Here is a 22,633-nt window from a genome sequence, read left to right on the forward strand (position 1 = left end):
CTGGTGCTCTTTATAAATGCACCTGTTACACTTGGTGCAGGTGGTAGAAGACCTCTTTTTTAGGCCTGTGCACAACCAGCAAACACCTCTCCTCCTGGTCGAGCCTGTGGCAGCAGTTGCGCAGGGGCGGTGTCGGTGGTTTCTGTGAGGGCCGCGTACAGCAGCTACTGCTGCCACGGTGGTGGAGTTACAGACCACTGTTGCTGCCCTCAGAGAAACCACCAACACCGCCATTGCCACTGCTGCCACCAGCTCGACCAGGAGGAGAGGTGTGTGCTGGTTTTGCACAGGCCTAAAAAAGAGGTCTTCTACCACCTGCACCAAGTGTAACAGGTGCATTTGTAAAGAGCACCAGGTGACCTGCTGCAATATTGCATGATGATTTAATAGCAGTTTTTTGTATGTGTACATTTTTGCCACGAAGTTGTCCAGAGGGTGCAAAATGCATCAAGAGAGGATAAAAGACATGTAAGATTAAAAGACACTGGATTTCACAAATTTGACTAAAAAGAAAAGTTCTTGCAAAAATTCATGCCGAAAGTTGTAACACAGCCAACATGATCACCAAATCAAAAAAAGAAGTTCATAAATGTACAAAATGCCAGAGGAGGGCACAAGGGGTTAAGCTACAATGAAACCGCTAATGCATGAAGGTGAGAAATAAGCTTTAAATTCACAGTGAACTTATTTCACTTCCTCTAACTGCTGCAGAGTTTTATTCACCCGCTAATGAAGCCGAGGTCATGACACGTCTGCCGTTCTCAGCATCCAGGTAACCTCACAGCTCGGCGTTAGAAAATTAAAATGCCACCTCTGTTTGAGACCTCTTCAGGTTAATATCCACCATGTTTTTCGTCAGCATATTATTGCATTCACTTGAGAGAGTGGAGCTCAATTGCTGGCGGCTCTGCTCTGCATGAAAAAAGGGTTAATCAAGACGTTGTCCAGCAAATGCTGACTGTCTTTCAAATATCTAAATGCTATTTTCATGCCACCAGTGTTGTTGTGGTGTTTGTGGTGGGAGATAGATACTCAGTTTTGAATGAATGCAAACTTTGTTATCTCGAGATAAGAAGATATCAACTCGTCATCACGCGTAGCTAAATGTTGTTTCCTCTTATAAATAATGTATAGCAGAACACAAGAACAGTAGCTTTGTAATGTTGAGGCGACTGTGACTCAGTGGAAGAGTGGCAGGGAGATCCCCGGCTACAGTCTACGTATTTTAGTGTCCCTGGGCAAGACACTGAATCCCACATTGCTCCTGTAGGCGTAGCCGGTGCATTTAAGTGACTGTTACGGCTAGCTGGTTCCTGATTTGCGATATAGCCTCTGCCGTCAGTGTATGTGTGAGAGGGTGAATGTGACATAAGTCTGAACCAATAACACCCGGCTCCATCTTCTCATTGAGCCTCATGATCACACTAGCGGGACAGTACAGGATCAGAGAGATGCTCCCACACCCCCTCCCAACCGGAGACACAGCCTCCATGTGATCTCTCTCTCTCTCTCTCTCCCTCTCTGCTCAGGCTTTGACGTCAGACGTGCTCCTGTGCAGTCGCCATGGCAACATATTTCCCTATACCCCCTCTTCCTCTTCCCTCCCTCTCTCTCTCTCTTCCTCTCTCTCTCTCTCTCTCTGCTCTGGTAGGTCCACAATGGTACAGCCAGCATCTTGCAGCACAATGGTTGCAAGGTGGTAGTGAGCTGGGGGAAGAGTGATTCAGCATCAGCAAACCTCGGTTCCGTCCACCTCTGCTTCTTTTTTTCCTTTCCTCATCGCATTTTTCTCGTTTGGTCTCCACTACCTCCTCCTTCGCCATCTTTATATTTAAGCTTTAAATGAAGGCTTCGGCTATGGTCAGCGCGATGTTTGGCGTCGGGATGTTTTGAAAAGGACTGTCACCGGACTGGGATCGTCATCAGCTGGCACGGAATGGTAAGGGCCGGGTTGGGTTTGTTTAATGTGGGGTGCGAGGCTGCCTGGAGGGTGGAGTGATGAATATTGATTGGGAGGGAAGGTTAATGAAGTCCACTAGCGATGCCTCGGTGGGAAAAAGGACAGCGACTTTAAAAATGATAAACCCCATTTGGATGCATTCAGGGCCACGGATGTTGTTTTATAAGATTTCATTATGGCGTAAGTCTTGTTATCCAACCGCTCTCCATCTCCATGCATACAAACATCCTGCTAATTTTAGCCTAAATTATCCTAGCTTTATCATTAGCCAGACAAATTAAAATAACATCACATGTATAAAATGCTGCAATACTTTTTAAAATGTAATATTCATACCTTAAAACCACTGAATTGTGCTTTTACTCTTGTTAACAATGAAATTGTGACTTGTTTTAGGGCAAATAAACACTTGACTTCTTGTGAAGCCATAATGCATTTTTGATTAGAAGTGCAGCAGTGCTGCAAATGGATGATGCTCCTCTAAACACAAGCCTTACATGGGCCACACAGCTTCTGTAGGCCTGCATGCAGAGTTTGTCCATCCTCCCCCTCAGAAGTCAGCTGCGCACCTTGTGCATTATGCAGACCATCACTACTTCAGCAGGGATGTGGGACCAGCCTCTGAACCGTCAAAAGTGCATGAGAAAGCACAAATTCTGGCAGAATTATTGCTTGTTTATTGAGTAATTTAGGTGTTTTTCTTTGTGGGTGTTTTGTGCTTCATATAGAGGTTTCTGAAGGGACTCTGAGGCAATCATAATGCAGAGGGGATGGGATGTTGTTCAGCGTAGGCTACATTCTGTTCAGGACACATTGGATTAAAGCGATGAAGCTACAGGGGAAGATAATTTATCTAAATCTGCTTTGTTTGGGGCAATCTTCTGCTAATGGATTACTGGAAAGACATAGCTTATTGTAACAAGAGACGAAAGGTGTTTTGAACGCATCACATCAAGCTTTTAGTGACACAAACTGCTTGTTTTCTTATGTTGGTGCTTTCAGATTTCGCATTCTTTCACATACTTGTTTGGTGCATGCCCACAGCCATGGACTAATTACTGGAGGAGTCAGTGAAGGCTTAAAGGTGTCACAACAAACTCTCCACGTTCAGGGGAGAGAGGTTTTAGCGCTGTGACCTTGGGTGCTGAATAATTCAGGAGCAGGCTTCCATGCCTGTGAAAGTGCTGCAGGGAACACGCTTAACAATTAAACAAAGCTTTTTATGGTTATTCTGCAGTGCCTGAAGAGAGTGGCATCTATCTTACATAGGTGCATCCAGTCCTCTTCATCGTCACCATCGTCAGCTCCTGGCAAATCACGTGTCTGGAATACTTCTTCAGTATATCTGAGGAATTGTACCAAAAAAGGGCTTCGGTTTATAAAGCAATCTGTGTTATTTGAGGTAGACACTGCAGGACACTCACTGATATTGATTTTTCGGTAGACAGCTTGTTTGTCCAATGGAAAATCATCAATGGAAACAGCCAACAGCAGACAAATGTTATCTTGCAATAGATGTTGCTCGCATTTTAATTCCATTTTGTTTCGCAGACTTTGCAGCATCAGTAACTAATCCTTTGTTATGCAACAAACTAATGCAATGCGATAAGATGAGATCATGGTGGGAGTAGAGGCACGATTAATCAACTAAGTAAAGAACAAGAGATGCATCTAATGGTTATTCCCATTATCAATTAATCTGCTCATTATTTGCCTGATAGAAGGCCCGATTTATTCGGTCTGTAACATGTCATGAATTAGTGAAAAATGCTCATCCATATTTCCCAGAATCCAACAGTGCATGTTCAAATGTGTTGTTTTGTCCAACCGACTGTCAAACACCAAAATATATTCAGTATACATGAGAAAAGCAGCAAATCCTAGCAATTAAAAAGTGACTTTAGATATGTTGGGTATCTTTTTCTTTAAATAAATCTACAATCATTCCAAAACTAAGTTAGAAAAGTGGATCTTATGAGAATATGATTGGAACATATTGGAAATTGATAGAGAGAAATGGGCTATCTGGAGTGAAGTGGATGAACATAATAGGAAGGAAGGTTTACAGGTATTAATGTATTGTTACATTACATACATTATTGTATTGTGGGACTGCCTGGAAGACACAAACAACACAGGTCACTCTTCATTTGAACATATAAATGGGTGTGGGACAAAATATCAATACGGCAATATATCGTCGTCCTGACCCGTGTGATATAATTATTAATAGGCACTCTAAACAGATCCCCCTGCCAAACTGACTCACCGCATCACTGCATCATTGTTTCATCTCAGTTTGTGTGAAATTCTGTGAAACTGACACCAAATTGCAGGGAACTTTTTTAGAGGCGTTTTGTATTATTATTATATTATATAAGTTGTCTTGCAATCTATCACTTATTGCAGAATATTGTGGACCATGTATCATGTATCATATTGTATCACGTATCGTATAGTATTGTATCCTATAGTATCCTATCGTGTATAATTTTCTTACATATCGTGTATCATATAGTATCGTATCATGTATCATATTGTATCGTTTTATAACGAATTGTGTATCATATTGTGTCGTATAGTATCGTGTATCATAATGTGTCGTATAATATCGTGTATCATATCGTATTGTTTTGTAACGAATCGTGTATCATATTGTGTCGTATAGTATCGTGTATCATATCGTATTGTTTTGTAACGAATCGTGTATCATATTGTGTCGTATAGTATCGTGTATCATGATGTGTCGTATAATATCGTGTATCATATCGTATTGTTTTGTAACGAATCGTGTATCATTTTGTGTCGTATAGTATCGTGTATCATATTGTGTCGTATAGTATCGTGTATCATATCGTATTGTTTTGTAACGAATCGTGTATCATATTGTGTCGTATAGTATCGTGTATCATAATGTGTCGTATAATATCGTGTATCATATCGTATTGTTTTGTAACGAATCGTGTATCATATTGTGTCGTATAGTATCGTGTATCATAATGTGTCGTATAATATCGTGTATCATATCGTATTGTTTTGTAACGAATCGTGTATCATATTGTGTCGTATAGTATCGTGTATCGTATCGTGTTGCATAGTATCGTGTATCATATCGTGTCGTATAGTATCGTGTATCATATCGTATCGTTTTGTAACGAATTGTGTATCATATCGTGTTGTATAGTATCGTGTATCATATCGTATCGTTTTGTAACGAATTGTGTATCATATCGTGTTGTATAGTATCGTGTATCATATCATATCGTTTTGTAACGAATCGTGTATCATATCGTGTCGTATAGTATCGTGTATCATAACGTGTCGTATAGTATCGTGCATCATATCGTATGGTTTTGTAACGAATCGTGTATCATATCGTGTCGTATAGTATCGTGTATCATATCGTATGGTTTTGTAACGAATCGTGTATCATATCGTATCGTTTTGTAACGAATCTCGTATCATGTAGTGTCATATTGTATCATGTATCATATCGTACGGTTTTGTAACGAATCGTGTATCATATCGTATCATTTTGTAACGAATCGTGTATCATGTAGTGTCATATTGTATCATGTATCATATCGTACGGTTTTGTCACGAATCGTGTATCATATCGTATCGTATAGTATCGTCTCGTGTATCATATCATATCGTTTTGTTTTGTAATGAATCGTGTATCATATTGTTTTGTTTTGTAATGAATCGTGTATCATATCGTATCGTATAGTATAGTCTCGTGTATCATATCATATCGTTTTGTTTTGTAATGAATCGTGTATCATATCGTTTTGTTTTGTAATGAATCGTGTATCATATTGTTTTGTTTTGTAACGAATCGTGTATCATATCGTTTTGTTTTGTAATGAATCGTGTATCATATTGTTTTGTTTTGTAACGAATCGTGTATCATATCGTATCGTATAGTATAGTCTCGTGTATCATATCATATCGTTTTGTTTTGTAAAGAATCGTGTATCATATTGTTTTGTTTTGTAACGAATCGTGTATCATATCGTATCGTATAGTATAGTCTCGTGTATTGTAACGTTTTGTAACAAATCATATCCTAACGAATCATATCGTATTGTATCGTGTATCATATCGTATAGTTTCATAGCGAATCGTATATTATAACGTATCGTATCATGTATTATATCGTATTGTGTATCATATCGTATGTTTTTTTATTGTATCGTGTATCATATTGTATCGTATAGGATCGCTTCAAATCTATTCCCACCCCTGTTCATGACAGCACACATTTCCAAGCAAATATTGCCAGAAAACAAAAACAAAGCACAATATTGAAATACCGCTCCTGGTAGCTGGGATGAAGGTTAATAGAGGCCTAATGCAAAAATGTTAGGACTTTTTCCACAACAATTTTTGCTGACCATCAATTACTCAAACGTCCTCATCAGTCTTTAGCAGCCAGTCTGCCAAAGTTCTTATTATGATTATATGGAAGGTCAAAGTCGTCATCTGAAGTGGATGGATGAAACACTAGCATAGTCTATCATCACCCAGTGACCCTGGCTGGGTGCGTTCCTTGCTGTATAATTATCCATCCCTACATGTCGTAATGTTAGCTCAAATATTTACACAGGTAAATGCAACAGTTGTGTCACGCTACTAATTAAGCAAGGAGGATAATCATTTGGTTAAGAAAAATAAATGTTGTAAGAGAGAAATAGGTCACCCTGCAACGCACAAGTGAAGGTATTCTGCATGTTTGTGTGTGCAACATAATCATGACTGGCTGCTGTTTTATTACTCGTATTGTTTGGTTAAAATAATAATTCCAACACTGATATGTTTACCAGAAGAAACAGTAATAGTGTATTATATGCTTTCCTTGAGTTTTATTTCCTGATGTCGACCAAAATGTTCTTCCTAATTATGATCGTAGCTGCTGGCATTAGTTGTTGTATTGGAGAGTGACTGTTTTAATACCTTGTTTAACCATATTTATATCTGAACTGAAAGCTGTGTATTGGGAACATTTTTATGCCTCGTTGAGCAATATTACACTCTTATTCTGTTAGTTTTTTTCCCACACATTCTTATAAATAAAATGAAATTCTTGCTGCATGAGAGTTGATTCCCCCAGGCTGCAGTACACACAAAATGCGCCTGCAGACTGGGGATGCACGGTTACATAATTGGATTTGATCAGACAAATATGCAGCTTTTATTTGCTTTTTGCAGATAGCTGAGTGCAAGACTTTAAGCTGTGTTAGACTCAGTCCCAATCTGCTCGCAGCACATCTGTAAAGAGAATTAAGGATCAGTCGGGGTCAGACATTGTAGCAGCTTGGCCATCAAAGGATTTTAAATCCAGACTTAATACAATGCTGAAAACCTGCCTTTTATGACAGAATTTCTCTCCATGCACTCATATTAAAGGTTGGTTCTATGCTGTTGATACATCAAGTACAAGGTGTGGTATAAATCCACTGATAGAATAGGCGTACTTCTGCAGCAGTTGTCTGTTTTCACAAGCATTACCTTCTGTAACCATGACATCAGAATAGCTCATGTCGAATGAAATATTTTTATCACCTTATGTGTTATAGATGAGTATTCAGGAGGTTGTTTTACAGCAGGCGCTGTGGTTTCAACAGTGTCTTGCCCTCTTCCGAGTGTGTTTCAGGTTCTGTAAGAAAAGCTGTAAATCACATGATTGAGCTCATGCACCTGCCAAAGCTGTATGTTGCTACCATGTGGCTGATCAGAAAACTGCAGCGTAAGCAGATTTACAGCTAACATGTCCGTTGTTTACTTGAAAGGAATCAAGGGGTGGGAGAGCGGAGAGGCAGAGAGGATAAGTGTAGTTTTTTAGCTCAAAAGAAACAAATCAATAGATGTCAGCGAACATTCAGATTCTCACAGCCTGTAGATGAGCTCGGAAGTCGGTGTTGTGCTGTTTTCCTGGCTCGGTCTGCAGTTTGAAGTGCTTCCCGTCCCCTCCCCTGAGCCCGTATGGGAGGCTGTGCTGCGTTTGGCTCGGGCTGCACAGCAAACGCAAGGCAAGGCAAGGCTGCGTACTGCAGGAGAGGCTGGGGCTGCTGAACCAAGCAGCACTCACAATGGAGCTCGGAGGGAGGGGGAGGGGAGAGACGGCTGCAGCGAGGCTGGGAGCCTGGGAGCAGGAATGGTGGGAGCGAGGGAGGGACAAAAGAGAGAGAGAGGCAGGAAAAGGAGGACGCAGGCTCTCATCAGGATTGAGGATGGAGGGGAGAATGAAGACTTATGGAGGATGCTGTGTTGTGCAGTATGTGACATTCAGAGAATGTGAAGCCTGAAAGCATGACAGAGGACAGAAGAGGGGTGAGAGGAGAGGAAGTAGGAAGGGATGGGACAGGAAATAACGGTGCCAATGTGTAGTGGACATTCATACAGCACATTGTGTTTTATCTGTTGTGCTATAGCAGTCAATCAACCTATTTAATGTGGATATAAAACAATGTTTATAACTGAACTAAAACCCCTATAATGATTATAGCGACTGAAAGAAACACACAACACTCACTCGTTTTCTAGTCGTTCAAATACAGAAACCAGTATCAGAAATGCCTCTGGATCTGGCTAAAATGTGGTATGACACACGACAGGTTCAGTCAACACAAGGATAAGATTAGCTGATTTATTCGCCCCACAAAAAACCCCTTTGTTTCTTCTTCTTTGAAACTGTAGCCTACACAGCAATGATATGAATCATGGCTGCTAGTAAACACTATTGTTTTAACAAAGGCAAACCAGAACAGTGCAATGCTAGCTAATGGTGTAATGTCAGCTAAAGCTAGCAAGCTAGCAAATTGTGTTTTAGAATCACACATTTTAGTGTTTTATCTGTGTTGTCTAAATAAAATTATATTTTAACCAGAAGAAAAACAAAATAAAGTAGTTTCATGTTAAAAACAAGGGTTAGTCTGACACAGGAAGTCAGGAGGGGCAGTGAGCTGAGCTGCTGCTAATGTTAGCTAAGCTTGTTTCTAGCTAGCTTTCAGGTTACAATTTCTTAATTGCTAAGCCATATATCATTGTTAGCAATCATATCACAAATCAGTAAGGTGTTTTCTCTTTATCGCACTAGAATCAGAGGGGTACTTTGTGTTAGCAATACTAAAGTCAGGACATAAAACAATGTTTATAACTGAACTTAAACCCCATAATGATTATATTGACTGAAAGAAACACACATCACACGTTTTCTAGATTAGTTACAATACAAAAACCAATATCAGAAATGCTTACGCCAGTCAGTGCATCTATAAGTTAAGCTAATTTATTTGCCCCACAAAAAAATTCTTCTTCTTTAAAACAGTAGCCTACACAGAAAAATAATAGTTTCATGTTAGAAATTAGGGATTTTCTGACACTCTTTGTACTGTAGGAGACAGGAGGGGCTGTGAGCTGAGCTGCTGCTAACGTTAGCTACGCTTGTTTCTAGCTAGTTTTTGGCTTACAATTTCTTCAGTGCTGAGCCAGACAACATTGTTAGCAATCATATCACATTCATATAACATTATTAGTATAGCAAAGCTGTTATAATAAGATGTATTCTCTTTATTGAACTAGAAGGGTATTTGGTGTTGGCCAATACTAAAATCTAGGTATCAATAATAAAAATCAGGCTGGGAAAAAATGCTATCAGAAGATCTGTAATGCCTCTCTGTTTTTACTGTGGGCTACACTGACTGAGAAAAGGTGTCTAAAATTTGTGCTGCAAGCAAATTGGGTGATGGTTAGACTCTAATGTACCTCATTATTGTGCATTTCAGACAGCAGATGTGTTGAGAGTAAGAGTGACAAGCTATTCTTCCATTGCCAATTTTTCAGATATTTCTCTTTCATTGTCTCTACACATTTCATCTCTAGTCAAACGCCTGTCAGTCAAGAGACATTTCCACTCGATATTGGCATGACATGTCCCCTGGCTGCAGTTCTCCAACAAGTAATGAAATGGCCTCTCATCACACACGGGAAATATCTCATATCCTGTTCTTTAATAATAGTGTGTAGGTTTAAAACTTGACCGCTACGTAAAGCTCTAAATCAGACGAATGTGCTGATATACCTGCTGTGCTGAAGCTGAGAAACCTCTCACCTTTACCGCAAGCTATGCCAGATATTATTAAAAGATGAGGTAATAAATATCACTACTACAGTTTGTTACATCAATATAATGTGATGTTATATGTGCTTGTCACACTCACAGAACACCCATTTTGTAGGCTAGCATACCTAGCATAACTTAGCTACATTATTAGCAGTTGTTTGCATTTTATTGTAGACTTTTTTCATATTGTGTAGACAAGGTTTTGTGTAATAGTATGTAATGTAATATTTGGGAGGAAATGTGTGATTATTAGTAGATGGAAATAGGGTGTATTGTCCTTGAGTGCTTCTATTCCATTAGCCAGAGATGTGGTCTGTTTCATCACCCACAAATGTTTGTCTCTCACTGCAAACATTTCAATTATCACAGGTGTAGCTAATGACATTAATGCTGTCTCCATTCAATTTCTTTGTACCGGACAAGCCAGCAGCACAATGGAGCTTTATCACAGTGTGTCACAAGCAGGAAAAACCCAGGTGGAGTGAATAACATTCAATGCTTTTGTGCATCCTGGAGCACTAAAATGACGTTAATTACACATTTAATGTTTACTGTGAACAGGGCAACAACAGGCTTTTTGGAAAACTTAAATGGAATGTAGCCATTGTAAATCAATACTCATGTATTGTATTCTGAATACAAGAATATCCACTGATGATTTTCTTTACCTTTTGGGCTCTTTAGCTGCGTCCGTGTCATCGTCTGTGAATGAGAAAGGCTGGTTAGCATTAGCTTTGAATATGAAGTGAATTTCTGACAGCGGCAGTATCGCCCACTTGGTGTGTAAGGAACTACAGAATCATCAACAAACCATTGCTGATAGTAAGTTCTAAATACAATACAACACTAATATAATCATCCATCCATCCATTATCTATACCGCTTATCCTGTTCAGGGTCGAGGGGGGCTGGAGCCTATCCCAGCTGTCAATGGGCAAAGGGCGGGGTACACTCTGGACTGGTCGCCAGTCAATCACAGGGCCGACACATAGAGACAGACAACCTTTCGCACTCACACCCACACCTATGGGCAATTTAGAGTCACCAATTAACCTTACAAGCATGTCTTTGGACTGTGTCCTGTGGCACCCCTAATATAATCAATTAAATGCAAACTGTTTCGTACAGTGAGGCGACAAAAGACGCTTATTTATCTGGCTATGTGAAAGCAGCATTACTGCACAACTTTTTAGAAGTGGTTCTTTTTCTCCAGCAATCTAATCAATATCTGATATGCACTTTGGCTTTCATTTGTGCCCAATAAACTAGAAGGTAAACCTAAAGTATCCTACAGCAGACTGACCGTGATTAATAGCTGTTCTACAGGACTCTGCCTCCCAAGTCTGCAGAGTGATCACTGGTTTGCCTGAGGGGTTGTTGTGCCCATGAGGGCGGATGTAACAGAATGCCCAGGATCCAAACACCAAGGACCAGCCACAACTGCAGAGCACACACACACACACACACACACACATGCATGCATTATACACACACACAACAGCACAATTCAGCATCAGCAAGGCCAGCAGTGGAGATTAATGGTGTGCTGTATCAGTGAAATGCATTCGCCCGTTCAGGATGATTAAAGCCTCCTCTCAGTTTGTCTTTTCCTTTGTCTCACTTTTGAGTTTAATTGTGTCATGAGCGGATGGTAATTGTGCAGCATATTTGTGTTTCATATGTTTGCACTTTTCCATCATCTGTTTTTAAGAGCCATGGAGTGTGTTGCAGTATGTTCTGATGCCTTCTTAACAAGATCAGTTTGTCATCGCTCTGTATGCCGGTGTGTAATTTCTTTGGTGTGATCACCAGTCTGACGCAATGATTCATTCATTCCACACAGACGTTCATCAATCATTATTTACATCCAAACACGGCACAGTAATTACATGTTGGTGTGGGCTTCATGGGGGTTTACTCATGTGTCTCCACTGGTGCTGCGTGAAATTGCTTTGGCGCAGGCTCCAAGTGCTTGAACTGGTTTGGATTTGTGATCACAGGCTGGTAAATTTTACAAACACAGTCAGACATCAACAGTTAATCCCAGAGGATGGATGTGTCAGCACTAGTACTGTACATCCTACTGTTGCAAATTGGCCTTTTATTCCAATCTGCGCTGCAAAGAGTCCAGAAGTCCCGTACGTCCTGCAGGAGCTCTGTTGTTTTCTAAACTCTGATGCAACACTATGAAACACACTGGAGAGAGCATCAAAAGTATGCCAAAGTTATCTTGATTAGCCACCATGTCATCTTTTCACTTTTAAAACTTGCCCAGATACGAAAGTCAATCCTGCGTCGATGTATGAAGTTTCACAGCCAAAATGTGCATAACATAACAACTATGCCCATATCTTATATATGTAATTCATTCAATTGTTATTGGAATTAAATGAACTATTATTTTGAACTAAGATTATTATAATCTTATATTATTATGTCTTAATCTCCCAGCTGTCATCTACCATTCTCTTAGAATAAGTTGGTGTAGAAAAGGGAAAATCAAACCGCCTATGTTTTTGTTTATTCCACCTCTTTATTCCCAGGTCGTACTGATGACACATATTGTAGGAGGAGTGATATATGTGCATTTGAAGGAATGGTGCTGAGTTTAGTCTCTAGCTGCAACCAGAGCAGCATTTCAACCATGACCACGTTCAGCAGAATCTGGTCAAAACAAACACAGAATCAGCTGTTTTAATCACATTCACCTTCACAGGAGGAATGATAGCTGCAGTGTCATTTCATTTGATGTTTTCTTGCAGCATCATGATCAACACAGTTAAACCCCTTTCCCAGTGGTCCAAAAACCCGCTAACACCGGCTTTTTTGCTTAAGCCCCTTTCCCACTGGTCTAAAAACCTGCTAACACCCGGCTTTTTTGCTAAAGCACCTTTCTCACTGGTCAAAAAACCCGCGAATACCCGGCTTTTTTGCTAAAGCCCCTTTCCCACTGGTCTAAAAACCCACTAACACCCAGCTTTTTTGCTGAAGCACCTTTCTCACTGGTCAAAAAACCCACGAATACCTGTTTTTTTTGCTAAAGCCCCTTTCCCACTGGTCAAAAAACCCACTAAAACCCGGCTTTTTTGCTTAGTGGGAAAGGTTACAATTGGCATTCAGACCCGGGTCAAATGACTCTGCAGTAGACCCGGGTAATTATCGCCTCGGCTCCAATCAGCAATGATGGGAACACAAAACCCATCTCAACACGCTAATGTCTGCCCCCTTTCTGGCGCGATGCTCGACTCCTTGTCATCTCAGCTACAAATTCCGCCCATCTCCGTCCAAGCAGCGCTCCAACATCGTTCCAAATTGTTGGTGCCTAGTTTGCTACACAGACTGAATGAGCAATGGATACAATAAAGACCTAACCACCGTAACATCTTCGTCGTTTACCAACCCTGTTTCCGGCGCATTTGTGACGTCAGACGGTGACACAGCGGAAATGAAACCGAACGGAGTATAAGAGACAATCTGCATTTATTAACGGGTCTTCCCGGGTCTGAAAAACCTGCGTCTACACGCTAATTTTGGTGGGAAAGGGGTATCAGTCTTTCTGCGACAGGACAGCCGGTGCCATACTAAATCAATATTTATGGTCATTACAGTTAGCACGCTGCATGGTTATGGTTTGGCTCCATGTTTAAATCCATTAATATATAAAAAAGACAAAGGGATGTATAATAATTTCTTTGTATCACTATTAATTATGTTGTGAATATGGAACAGGATTTACATATATTCACAATCTATTTTTCCTGTCTGCTTTGCTAATCTGTTGACCCTGATATCAAAATGCATCCCATCAGAAAATGGCCATTCATTGAACAGCTGGGTTACAGTTAAGCAACATTATGACCTAATTACACATTTATTTTGTCGTTATTCATCATGAAATTAAGTGCAAAAAGTAGATTTTTTCTTCTGTAATTAAATAAAATGTAACAATAGCTAACACATCCAGCACCATCTTCAGAGATGACCCAGGTTGTGTTTGGATTATAACAGAATGTACTGCTTGAAGACAAACATTTCGGCCTTGTGAGGGCTTTAATATCTTATGTACATGGATAAAGATTAAAGTTGGACACAGGTGTTAGCTAGCGAGGTGGCAGGGCTTCTTCGGTGTTGACCTGATAGATTAATAGCAAATATTGTGCTGGTTAATGTTGTGAAAGAGATGTCAGGTCAAACATACAGGTGTGATGTGGAATTACAATGACAGCTTGAGGGATGTAACTGTAGCCATCTGACCTTTTTATTCCACTCTTCTTTTACTCTCGTTTTATGAATGGTTTTTATAGTTCTTCCAGTTCTGCAGTTCTATTGTGAATGAGTCAATAAATGCTTAACATTTAAGGTCACAAATTGTGGATCGAACGCAGCACGCCCAATGGTTGAATGTAGGATATCAGCCATCGCTTTGTACTGTGACGCTGCATCTGTCTGAAGTAAAAGGTCAACTTAAATAGGGCAAAGCAGAAATCGCAAGCCTTTGTGTCCCACATCTCTTTTTTTAAATACTGCCCGCCTCCTTTTAGATTGAGCACAGACACCGAAGCCTCGCCTGTGACATTATTGGAGGACTGGTGGAGCTGAGTGATAAATGTGTGTCCAGAAAGTCCTTCATTTACCTCCTGAGAGGGAATTTCAAAGCCGCATCCTTTCAACTGCTAATCTAGATGTTGTGAAGGACGAGAAGACAACAAAGAATCCGTGACTCTTTGAAGTTATGTGACCTTATCACCTCTCTTTCTCCGTGTATTTTCGATTCCAACAATAACACCACACATGAATCCATTCAGAACACATAATCATCAGCATACTGGGAGCTACATTACCTAGAAAAACCCTTGAAGCCGGAGTCATTGTGGGTGATGGCTGCAGCCTATCCAGCTCCAGCTTAATGTGGCAGCCACTGTCCTTTATTCCTTCATTGCAGTCCTTTGAATTTCTCTGCCAACAGAAAGGCCCCTGAAATGTACAAATCTACATATAAACCAAATTGACCCATTAGCTGTCACTGCACAGTTAAAGCCTCCCAGCTTTGTCAGAAATGACTACACTACTTTCATGCAAATGCGTATGCCTGATGGTATGAGCTCTTTGAAAGATAGCTTCATGTATGATGGCGGTATTAACTGTAACCCTGTGAAACTGCAGGCCTTATCTCACCACTCACAGTTCCCTCGAAGGTTGCAGAGGTTAATGAGTGTCAGAGTGATAAAATGTGAGTGCGGATAAGTGCGCACAATCTCAGACGATGAAAGAAGAAATGTTTGTTCTGTTAGTTGATGGCTTTCCCTTTTTTAAAATGTATCTGTGTTGCTAAGATTGAAAGTATTACAAATCTATGGAGTTGTACAAAGTATATCTCAGATATTTTCATCACTTTGAATAATCATAGTGGGAAGCAAATTAAAAGATTATATAAAAGGAGTAATTAAACATTTTGGAAATAAAATTAATTGCTTTCATGCTGAGAATAAAATCTGAAGACTTAAACCCCTCTCATGTGTATATGCTAACTGTGACGCTGCAGCCAGCAGCAGGTTAGCTTAACCTAGCATAAAGATTGCAACCAAAATGTACCAAGCAGCCCCTAAAAAGCTCACTAATTATTAAAATGCGTTATCAAGTTTGTTTTATCACACAGTCACCTCCTAGAATCTCTGCTTTGTTAGGATGACGACACATTTTTTTGTGAGAAACAAACTAACAAGCTAACGTCTGTTAGCTGGTGAGCTAGGTTAGCTTCTTCCCTAGTTTACAGCCTAAACTAAGCTAACTGGCTGCTAGCTGTAGCTGTGTATTAAACAGACAGACATCAATCATTTAGCTAACTAATACAATCAGACCTTAAAAACTAAATACAGGAAGAACTAACATGATGTGATGTTATAACATAATGAAGAGGAGTACAAGAAGGAAAAATACTCGACCTATGCTAACCAGGAAGTCATCCTCAAACTGAGCAATCTTTGTTTCACTCTTTTAAAGCACTAGCTTTTCAGGTTTTTCTTCCAACCAAACTCACACCAGCATCCAGAAGACATTTTTCATCATAGCCATGCTGTATTGCAGTCTTATTAAGAATCAATATATTGGTCAATTCCTGTATATAGAGGAGTAGGTGGGAGACTTGTTTTTGTCACGTATATGAAGAATGATGGTGACAGAGTAAGGAGAACACAGCAGGGAATTCAGTCCTACACCAAGTAAATACACAGATCCAAAAAACCATTCCATTAACATGCAGATTTGTGCTCTTGCTAAATTAAACCTCTCTATTGTGTATTATACAGTATGTAGTTTGTTGCCAGGGGGTTGAATGTACCACCACTCTCTGTGTTAATTCAGACAGTAGAGCACAGTTCATAGGCTCGGGGTCGGTTCATTTCCCATCATACTAATGTGAGAAATTGCAGCTCACGAACCGTAACTTCCTTTTACTGATGTCCACGCCACACGCGCTCACCCTTCTCACTCTACCTCTCCTCTCTTTGTGTCTTACAGGTATTTATGAGCAGACATTTCTTATATAACTGCAGCCAACCAATCCTGGATGTGAAGATAGCCTTTTGTCAGGTGTGTGTTCCTTACAGGTAAAAAAGGTACAGTATTCATTCACTTCCATTTCCCCTTTCATTGCTCTGTTTGTTACTGTAGTGTTTATGTTTGTGAAATGTGTGTTTGAGTTTACATTAGCAACATTTAGGCTATTTTTTAGGGCTTTTAATTTAAAATACTGAATTGTTTTTCACCTTACGTAGATAATTATTTCCCTGGGAAGCTAAAAATAATTCAGGAAGAGTTGATTCTCTATGAAGTCAATACCTTATGTGTTTTTCTGACAGTAATATCTCAAATAAAGACAAGAAAGTGACATTGTAATTGAAGCTTAATTGCTATCTCCTGTGTGGGTGTAATTTCATAAACAGTGCAGCCTATTGTTAGTAATATATAAGTCTGTGCATGTGAGCAGTGTGTGTTTTGCTAGAGGCAAAGGCTACAAGCTATTATACTGTAGCTTAAATTATACAGACTCTGTGCATAATATCTGCATTACACAAGCATGTTTAGCTTGATGTTCAATAGCCTCTATAGGAACCAGTGGCTGTGCTTTAAACGGCTGCAGTCCGATGTATTAAAATAATTACATCACAGATTTGACTGACCTCCCAGCCATGCCGAATTTAAATGCATTACATCACAACGATAAATTTTTCATGGCGTTTGTGGGAAGTGTTTCAAACTTGTGCGCCCCTCGGTAATAACACACAGTGCCACAGCTTTGTTTGGCTTGTGAGCTGCGTCGTAATTACCCCGTCTGTAATTAACTGATTTTTTTTTTGACTGCTCTGCCCGAGTAATTAAAGCCTTGTTATTGTGTGCACATTCATACAAGAATAATGCCTTTAGTCCAGTTACTACAGTGAAGACTTTAGTGGCGCTACACGGGTATTATAAAGTTTCTATTTATGCGTGGAAATAGAGTTAAGTGTAAACTCAAATGTGCTGCATGTCCTGCCCTGTTTATCCTACCTTTCCAGTTTTCCAAAAAGCCCCTAACTCACACTTTTTTGTACCAATATAGACTCACATTAAATGCTGATAATATAGCAGCAGCTTAAACGTATTAACTGTAGAAACGTGATGTTTTAAGTGGTCTCTCTTACCGTTTCTTTGCCTTCCAGGTGTTTTAATACATCCAGGTAAGTAAACACATCCATTGTCTTCAGGAGTTTTTATGTTGTCCTTCTTTGTGTGATGCAGGGTTTTGGAAAACAAGTGGATGTGTCATATATTGCCAAACATTACAACATGAGTAAAAGCAAAGTGGACAACCAGTTCTACAGTGTGGAAGTGGGAGACTCCACCTTCACAGTTTTAAAACGTTACCAGAATTTAAAGCCCATCGGCTCCGGAGCTCAGGGAATAGTCTGGTAAGTGCTCAACAGTGCATTTCTTTTTATGCCCTGTTTTACATAATATCAAGCTATTTTATTTGCTTTGTGTAGTATATTTAATGTGCAGTTATCCCATTTAGCTGTAAGTTGTTTTTCTAATTGTCTTGTAGTTTATTGCTAAGGGAGATTATTAAGGGAGGCTTGTTGTTCTCGCTGTTGTGTGAAGGACGGGCTGTAAAATTTAATTTAGAAAACTGCATGAGCTTTCCATGATTAATAATGGTGTAATTAGGCAATATTAAAGTCATGTTTTCATTTCTCCTGTAATCCCAGATGTGGTTGCATTACGGCCTGACCAGTCATAACATCTGGAAGCACAGCATGCTGCCTCGTGTCTCGTGTATATTTGCAGGAATGTTGTGATGAGCGAAATGAAAGTGAATGCATCATCACAAAGAATCCCTTAATAGAGTGATCATGGCTGGCAATTTTAAATCTGATGGACCCTTTTTGACCCAACTGAGAAGTCCACCTGTTTTCTCATTTAAAGAAGTGAGGCTTAAGCCGCTTTCCCTCTGGTCAAAACACCCGCTAAGCTTTTTTGCTTAGTGGAAAAGGTTACAATCGTTCTTGTTCTTCCCTGCTGGCTCCACCATTTACACTGAAGCTGTTTCACCTCTGTTGCGACTCTGATGCTGGCTAAGGCGGGAGCGACTTCGCCCATCAGTCCACCTCCCTGTGTTTTACATTAAAGATGAGGCATAACAGTCCCGGCTTGAACTGGCAATGTTAAGCCCCTTTCCCACTGGTCAAAATCTGCCGCTAACACCCGGCTTTTTTCTGCTTAGTGGGAAAGGTTACAATTGGCATTCAGACCAGGGTAATTATCGCCTCGGCTCCGATCGTCATTGATGGGAACACAAAACCTGGGGCGACACACTAATCTCCGCCCCATTTCCGGTGCGATGCTATGCTCCGTCTGTAACTTCTGCGACTCCTTGTCATCTCACCTACAAATTCCGCCCGTCTCCGTCTGAGCAGCACTCGAACATCGTTCCAAATTTGTCGCTGCCGAGTTTGATTAATAGACTGAATGAGTATACTTACAATAAAGACCTAACCACCGTAACATCTTCTACTGTTTGCGGTGTGTTTGTGATGTCAGTCGGTGACGCAGTAGAAAAGAGACCGTGAGAGGTATACTCCACTGGCAATAGGAAAAGAGACAATCGCAATCTATAAGCGGGTCTTCCCCGAATTTAGAAGGGTCAACAAGAAAATGAAGGGAAAATTAAAGATAATTATTGCGCCTACTTCCGAGAATATCACCAGTGTTTCCCAGAATAATGAGAAATCAGTTAAGAGGCCTCTCCAGTGCTGTGATGACATGTCTGTTGTGTAGAATATGGATGTGTGGGACATAAGGGCCTAACAAGAAGGGCACTTAAGTGAATCCTTAATCCGGATTGCAGAGAGAGCTCGTATTCATTGTAATTCATCTCACGCCTGCCCTGTCAGAATGCAGAGGAACCGCTGCCAAGGCCCCACTTAAAGGAATGCATCTTACACTGTTTGTCAAATAAGCAGACACATCTATAACTTATATTTATGTTAATGCTGGAGCACTGTTGCCTGGCAGGGATGACCCACGCTGACATGTTTTAGTTTCTTATAAAGAATCATTTCCTCTCAGCGCTCTAAACCCCTCTGCCCTCCGCTTGCCCTCTTCCATTGTCCGTCCTGTGCTTCCCATGCCCTCGGCCCTTCTCCCCTTCCGCTCCAAAGCAATTTTGTGCATTCGCAAAGGAGCTTGGAGCAGGCAGGCAGGCTGTAGCCGCTAATGCTGGGATTGTGCCCGTTTGAAGGATATTGTAGAGATGGATGGCAGGGAGACAGCGCAAATCTAATTGAACCTGCTCTGCTGTGTGCCGCTCGGCTCTGCCCACAGCTGTCATCTGGTGTTGATGATGGTATTAGCACAGCGACTGATATAATATCTTAATGATTATACAGTTTAAATGGGATACAATATGGAAATAGTCTTAATTAGAAGTGAAAAACACATGAGCAACATACCCAAAGACTGTGACGTGTGTATTCATGCTGGAAAAAGGGTTTTGTCAGAGTATGATGATTAAATAATTAGAGCGACTTGTTTACCGTGCATTTTTATCTGCATAATCCCCAACTGGATGACATCATCACAGCAACATCTGTCTGATTTTGCACAGACAGTCGAATCCCTTTCTAATAACAGTTATAACACAGAGAATCAACAGTCTGTAAAGTGTTCAGCTTTTCTTACGCAATCAGGAGACTGTTCCCCCTTTGAAGCCCGAGAACACGTTAATGAGGAAAAATGTGCATCGCTGGTGCCGCTAAGACTCCCTCTGCCGATGTTGTCGCCTACAAACGCCCCAATCTGCGCACATCCCTGCCCTTATGACTCTTGTGCCCGGTCAGGATGAGCTTTCCCGAAGCATCTTAGGAGGGATGAAGGCTTTAAGTAGTTTAGCTGGTCATGACATCATCTTTCACTCAGCGAGAAAAGTGATGACAGGCTTAAATCCCCATTGAATCAATGCTTTTATGAAGACTGCACTGTTTCCATGGTCACACACCATCCCTGGCCTGCAGTCTCCAGAGACATGACAAACCACAGTCAGTGTACCCAGCCCTGCCATACGCAAACCCACACACAGCGTCCTCTTGATTATGGTTGCATTAAGCCTGCATACAGATGCCCAGAAACTCAATTTGCAGCATCTTTGAGGGAGAATTTGTGAGAAAAGGCACAGTCTAAGATATCGCTGAATATTTCATGTGCGTGGCATCTTTATAGCCGCTTCTTCTCGTGGAGATACTGCCTTTCTTTGAAAACAAACATAAATCTACACAAAGAGCTGAAATCCCAAAGGTTTTTTAGGAAGGTAGGATTGTGTTGAGCCAGCAAAGAACTCACTCGAATGTAATGACCTCTAAAATGGGTTGAGCCACTTTGTGGGAAAAGAAACCTCCGTCTTAGATGCCTGCCTCTGTGTTATAGCATTTTACTATTTATTGTAGTTTATAATAAAATAAAATCAACATCAACATCACTAACCATAATATTATCATTTGACCACATTTGTTGGGTATTTATGCACATAGAAATGAAATCATTGTTCTTGCTAGTCTTTAGCATCTTCATGGATTTAAGGAATAGTTTGACATTTTGGGAAATATACTTATTTACTTTCTTGTTAAGTGTTACATTACAAAAGTAATGTCATTTTCATGTGCGTATGGTAATTCTGAAGCTACTGCTTAGCTTAGCCAACAAACAAGGGTAAAATAGCTAGCTTACACTTCCAAAAGGTAAATATATCTGCTTACCAGATATAGCCGTAAACTAGCTAGTTAGCTAGCTAGTTAACACAATAAACTTTTGCAAAAACCAAAAAAATACTAAATATTGGTTTTATGATAACGGTTATCAATACCACTGAAAAAATATGAAACTTGAATCAGGAGATGCGAAGCTTAGCTTGAAGCTGCTAGGTTAGCTTTGTTCAAAGGTAACAGACTTTTTCCTGGCTGGTCATGGATACTTCCTGGAGTCTTGTGCTGTTGGTTTAATCTCGGCAGATGGGAAACAGTCTTCCTGTTTCAAGATGGTTATGCCCACTGCTAGCTACCCTGTTGTCAAAGCATTAAGATACCCTAAACTAGCTAGCTACTTTTGCTAATTTAATTATTTTGAGTGGTTCCAGGAACCAGAAAACAATTCCTTTTAAATAAGCTGAACTGCTTCTCTTGGTGTTAATATTAGACTTGATTTATCACTCCAGGCGATGTCAATCTTCTCATATAACATTGGCTAGAAAGAGTTTAGGGTAAGCTATTTCCCTAAATGTCACTTAAAATGACATAAATGATCTTCGATTGCTGAAAAATGCGTATGCTCTTTTCCTCTTAACAGGCACACTGAATATAATGTTAACGTTTCTCTGCTACTGACAACTATTTCCATGAATCTGTGAGATGCAGATTGAAAGATAATCCTTTTGTTTTTTGTGACCAATAACAATCAGTGAGGATTGTCACAGAGTCATGCAATCACGCACATCATGCTATGAATACTAAAGTTAAATTGTTCTGCCATTCTTTGTTTTCTTTGCCTCTGCAGTGCGGGCTATGACGCTGTCCTGGACAGAAATGTAGCCATTAAGAAGCTGAGCAGACCCTTCCAGAACCAGACCCACGCCAAGAGGGCTTACCGGGAGTTGGTGCTCATGAAATGTGTCAATCACAAAAATGTAAGTGACTCATCTGAGGTGAAACAGAGGTAGGAAGGAAGACAAGGAGACAGCTCCATTGTCAGATAGAAGCACGGTATCAAACAGAACCCTAGTCTGTGTCTATTTTTGGTTCTGGATAAATCCCTTCCCTACAAAACGGAGACAAGCGATGTCTCCGAAGCCAATGTTGTGGCCGTGCTAAATTCCAAGCCTCGGGAAATGTACCGAACTGGCAGGAAAGTGAAACAGAGAGCACTCCGAGCTATGAATGTAATCTCCAGTGCCGCAGTTTGTGCTCTTTTCTTCTTCTCTGTCTCCTTTTCCTCGTCTCCACATTTATCCCATCTTTTTTGTTCCA

At 40.4% G+C, this 22,633-nt stretch overlaps 1 protein-coding gene across 6 annotated transcripts in view; it reads left to right on the forward strand.

The window, feature by feature from the left end:
* Positions 1–1,659: 1,659 nt before the first annotated feature.
* The window catches only part of mapk10 (mitogen-activated protein kinase 10), a 46,213-nt gene continuing 25,239 nt past the window's right edge, over positions 1,660–22,633 (forward strand). For 4 of the 6 annotated variants that reach the window (XM_069673261.1, XM_069673263.1, XM_069673264.1 and 1 more), the window contains exons 1-4: positions 1,660–1,939; positions 16,602–16,673; positions 17,862–18,031; positions 22,164–22,293. In XM_069673261.1, coding sequence (XP_069529362.1) covers positions 1,937–1,939; positions 16,602–16,673; positions 17,862–18,031; positions 22,164–22,293 — 375 coding nt within the window. In that variant the 5' untranslated portion in view covers positions 1,660–1,936. Of the gene's footprint in view, positions 1,940–16,601; positions 16,700–17,861; positions 18,032–22,163; positions 22,294–22,633 lie in introns of those variants that run through there. The other 2 variants (XM_069673262.1, XM_069673267.1) reach the window with 2 other exon arrangements.

Source organism: Semicossyphus pulcher, unplaced genomic scaffold (assembly GCF_022749685.1).
Source record: "Semicossyphus pulcher isolate SPU_LCO1_2020_fin unplaced genomic scaffold, fSemPul1.0.p SCAF_22, whole genome shotgun sequence".
Classification (NCBI taxonomy): domain Eukaryota; kingdom Metazoa; phylum Chordata; class Actinopteri; order Labriformes; family Labridae; genus Semicossyphus; species Semicossyphus pulcher.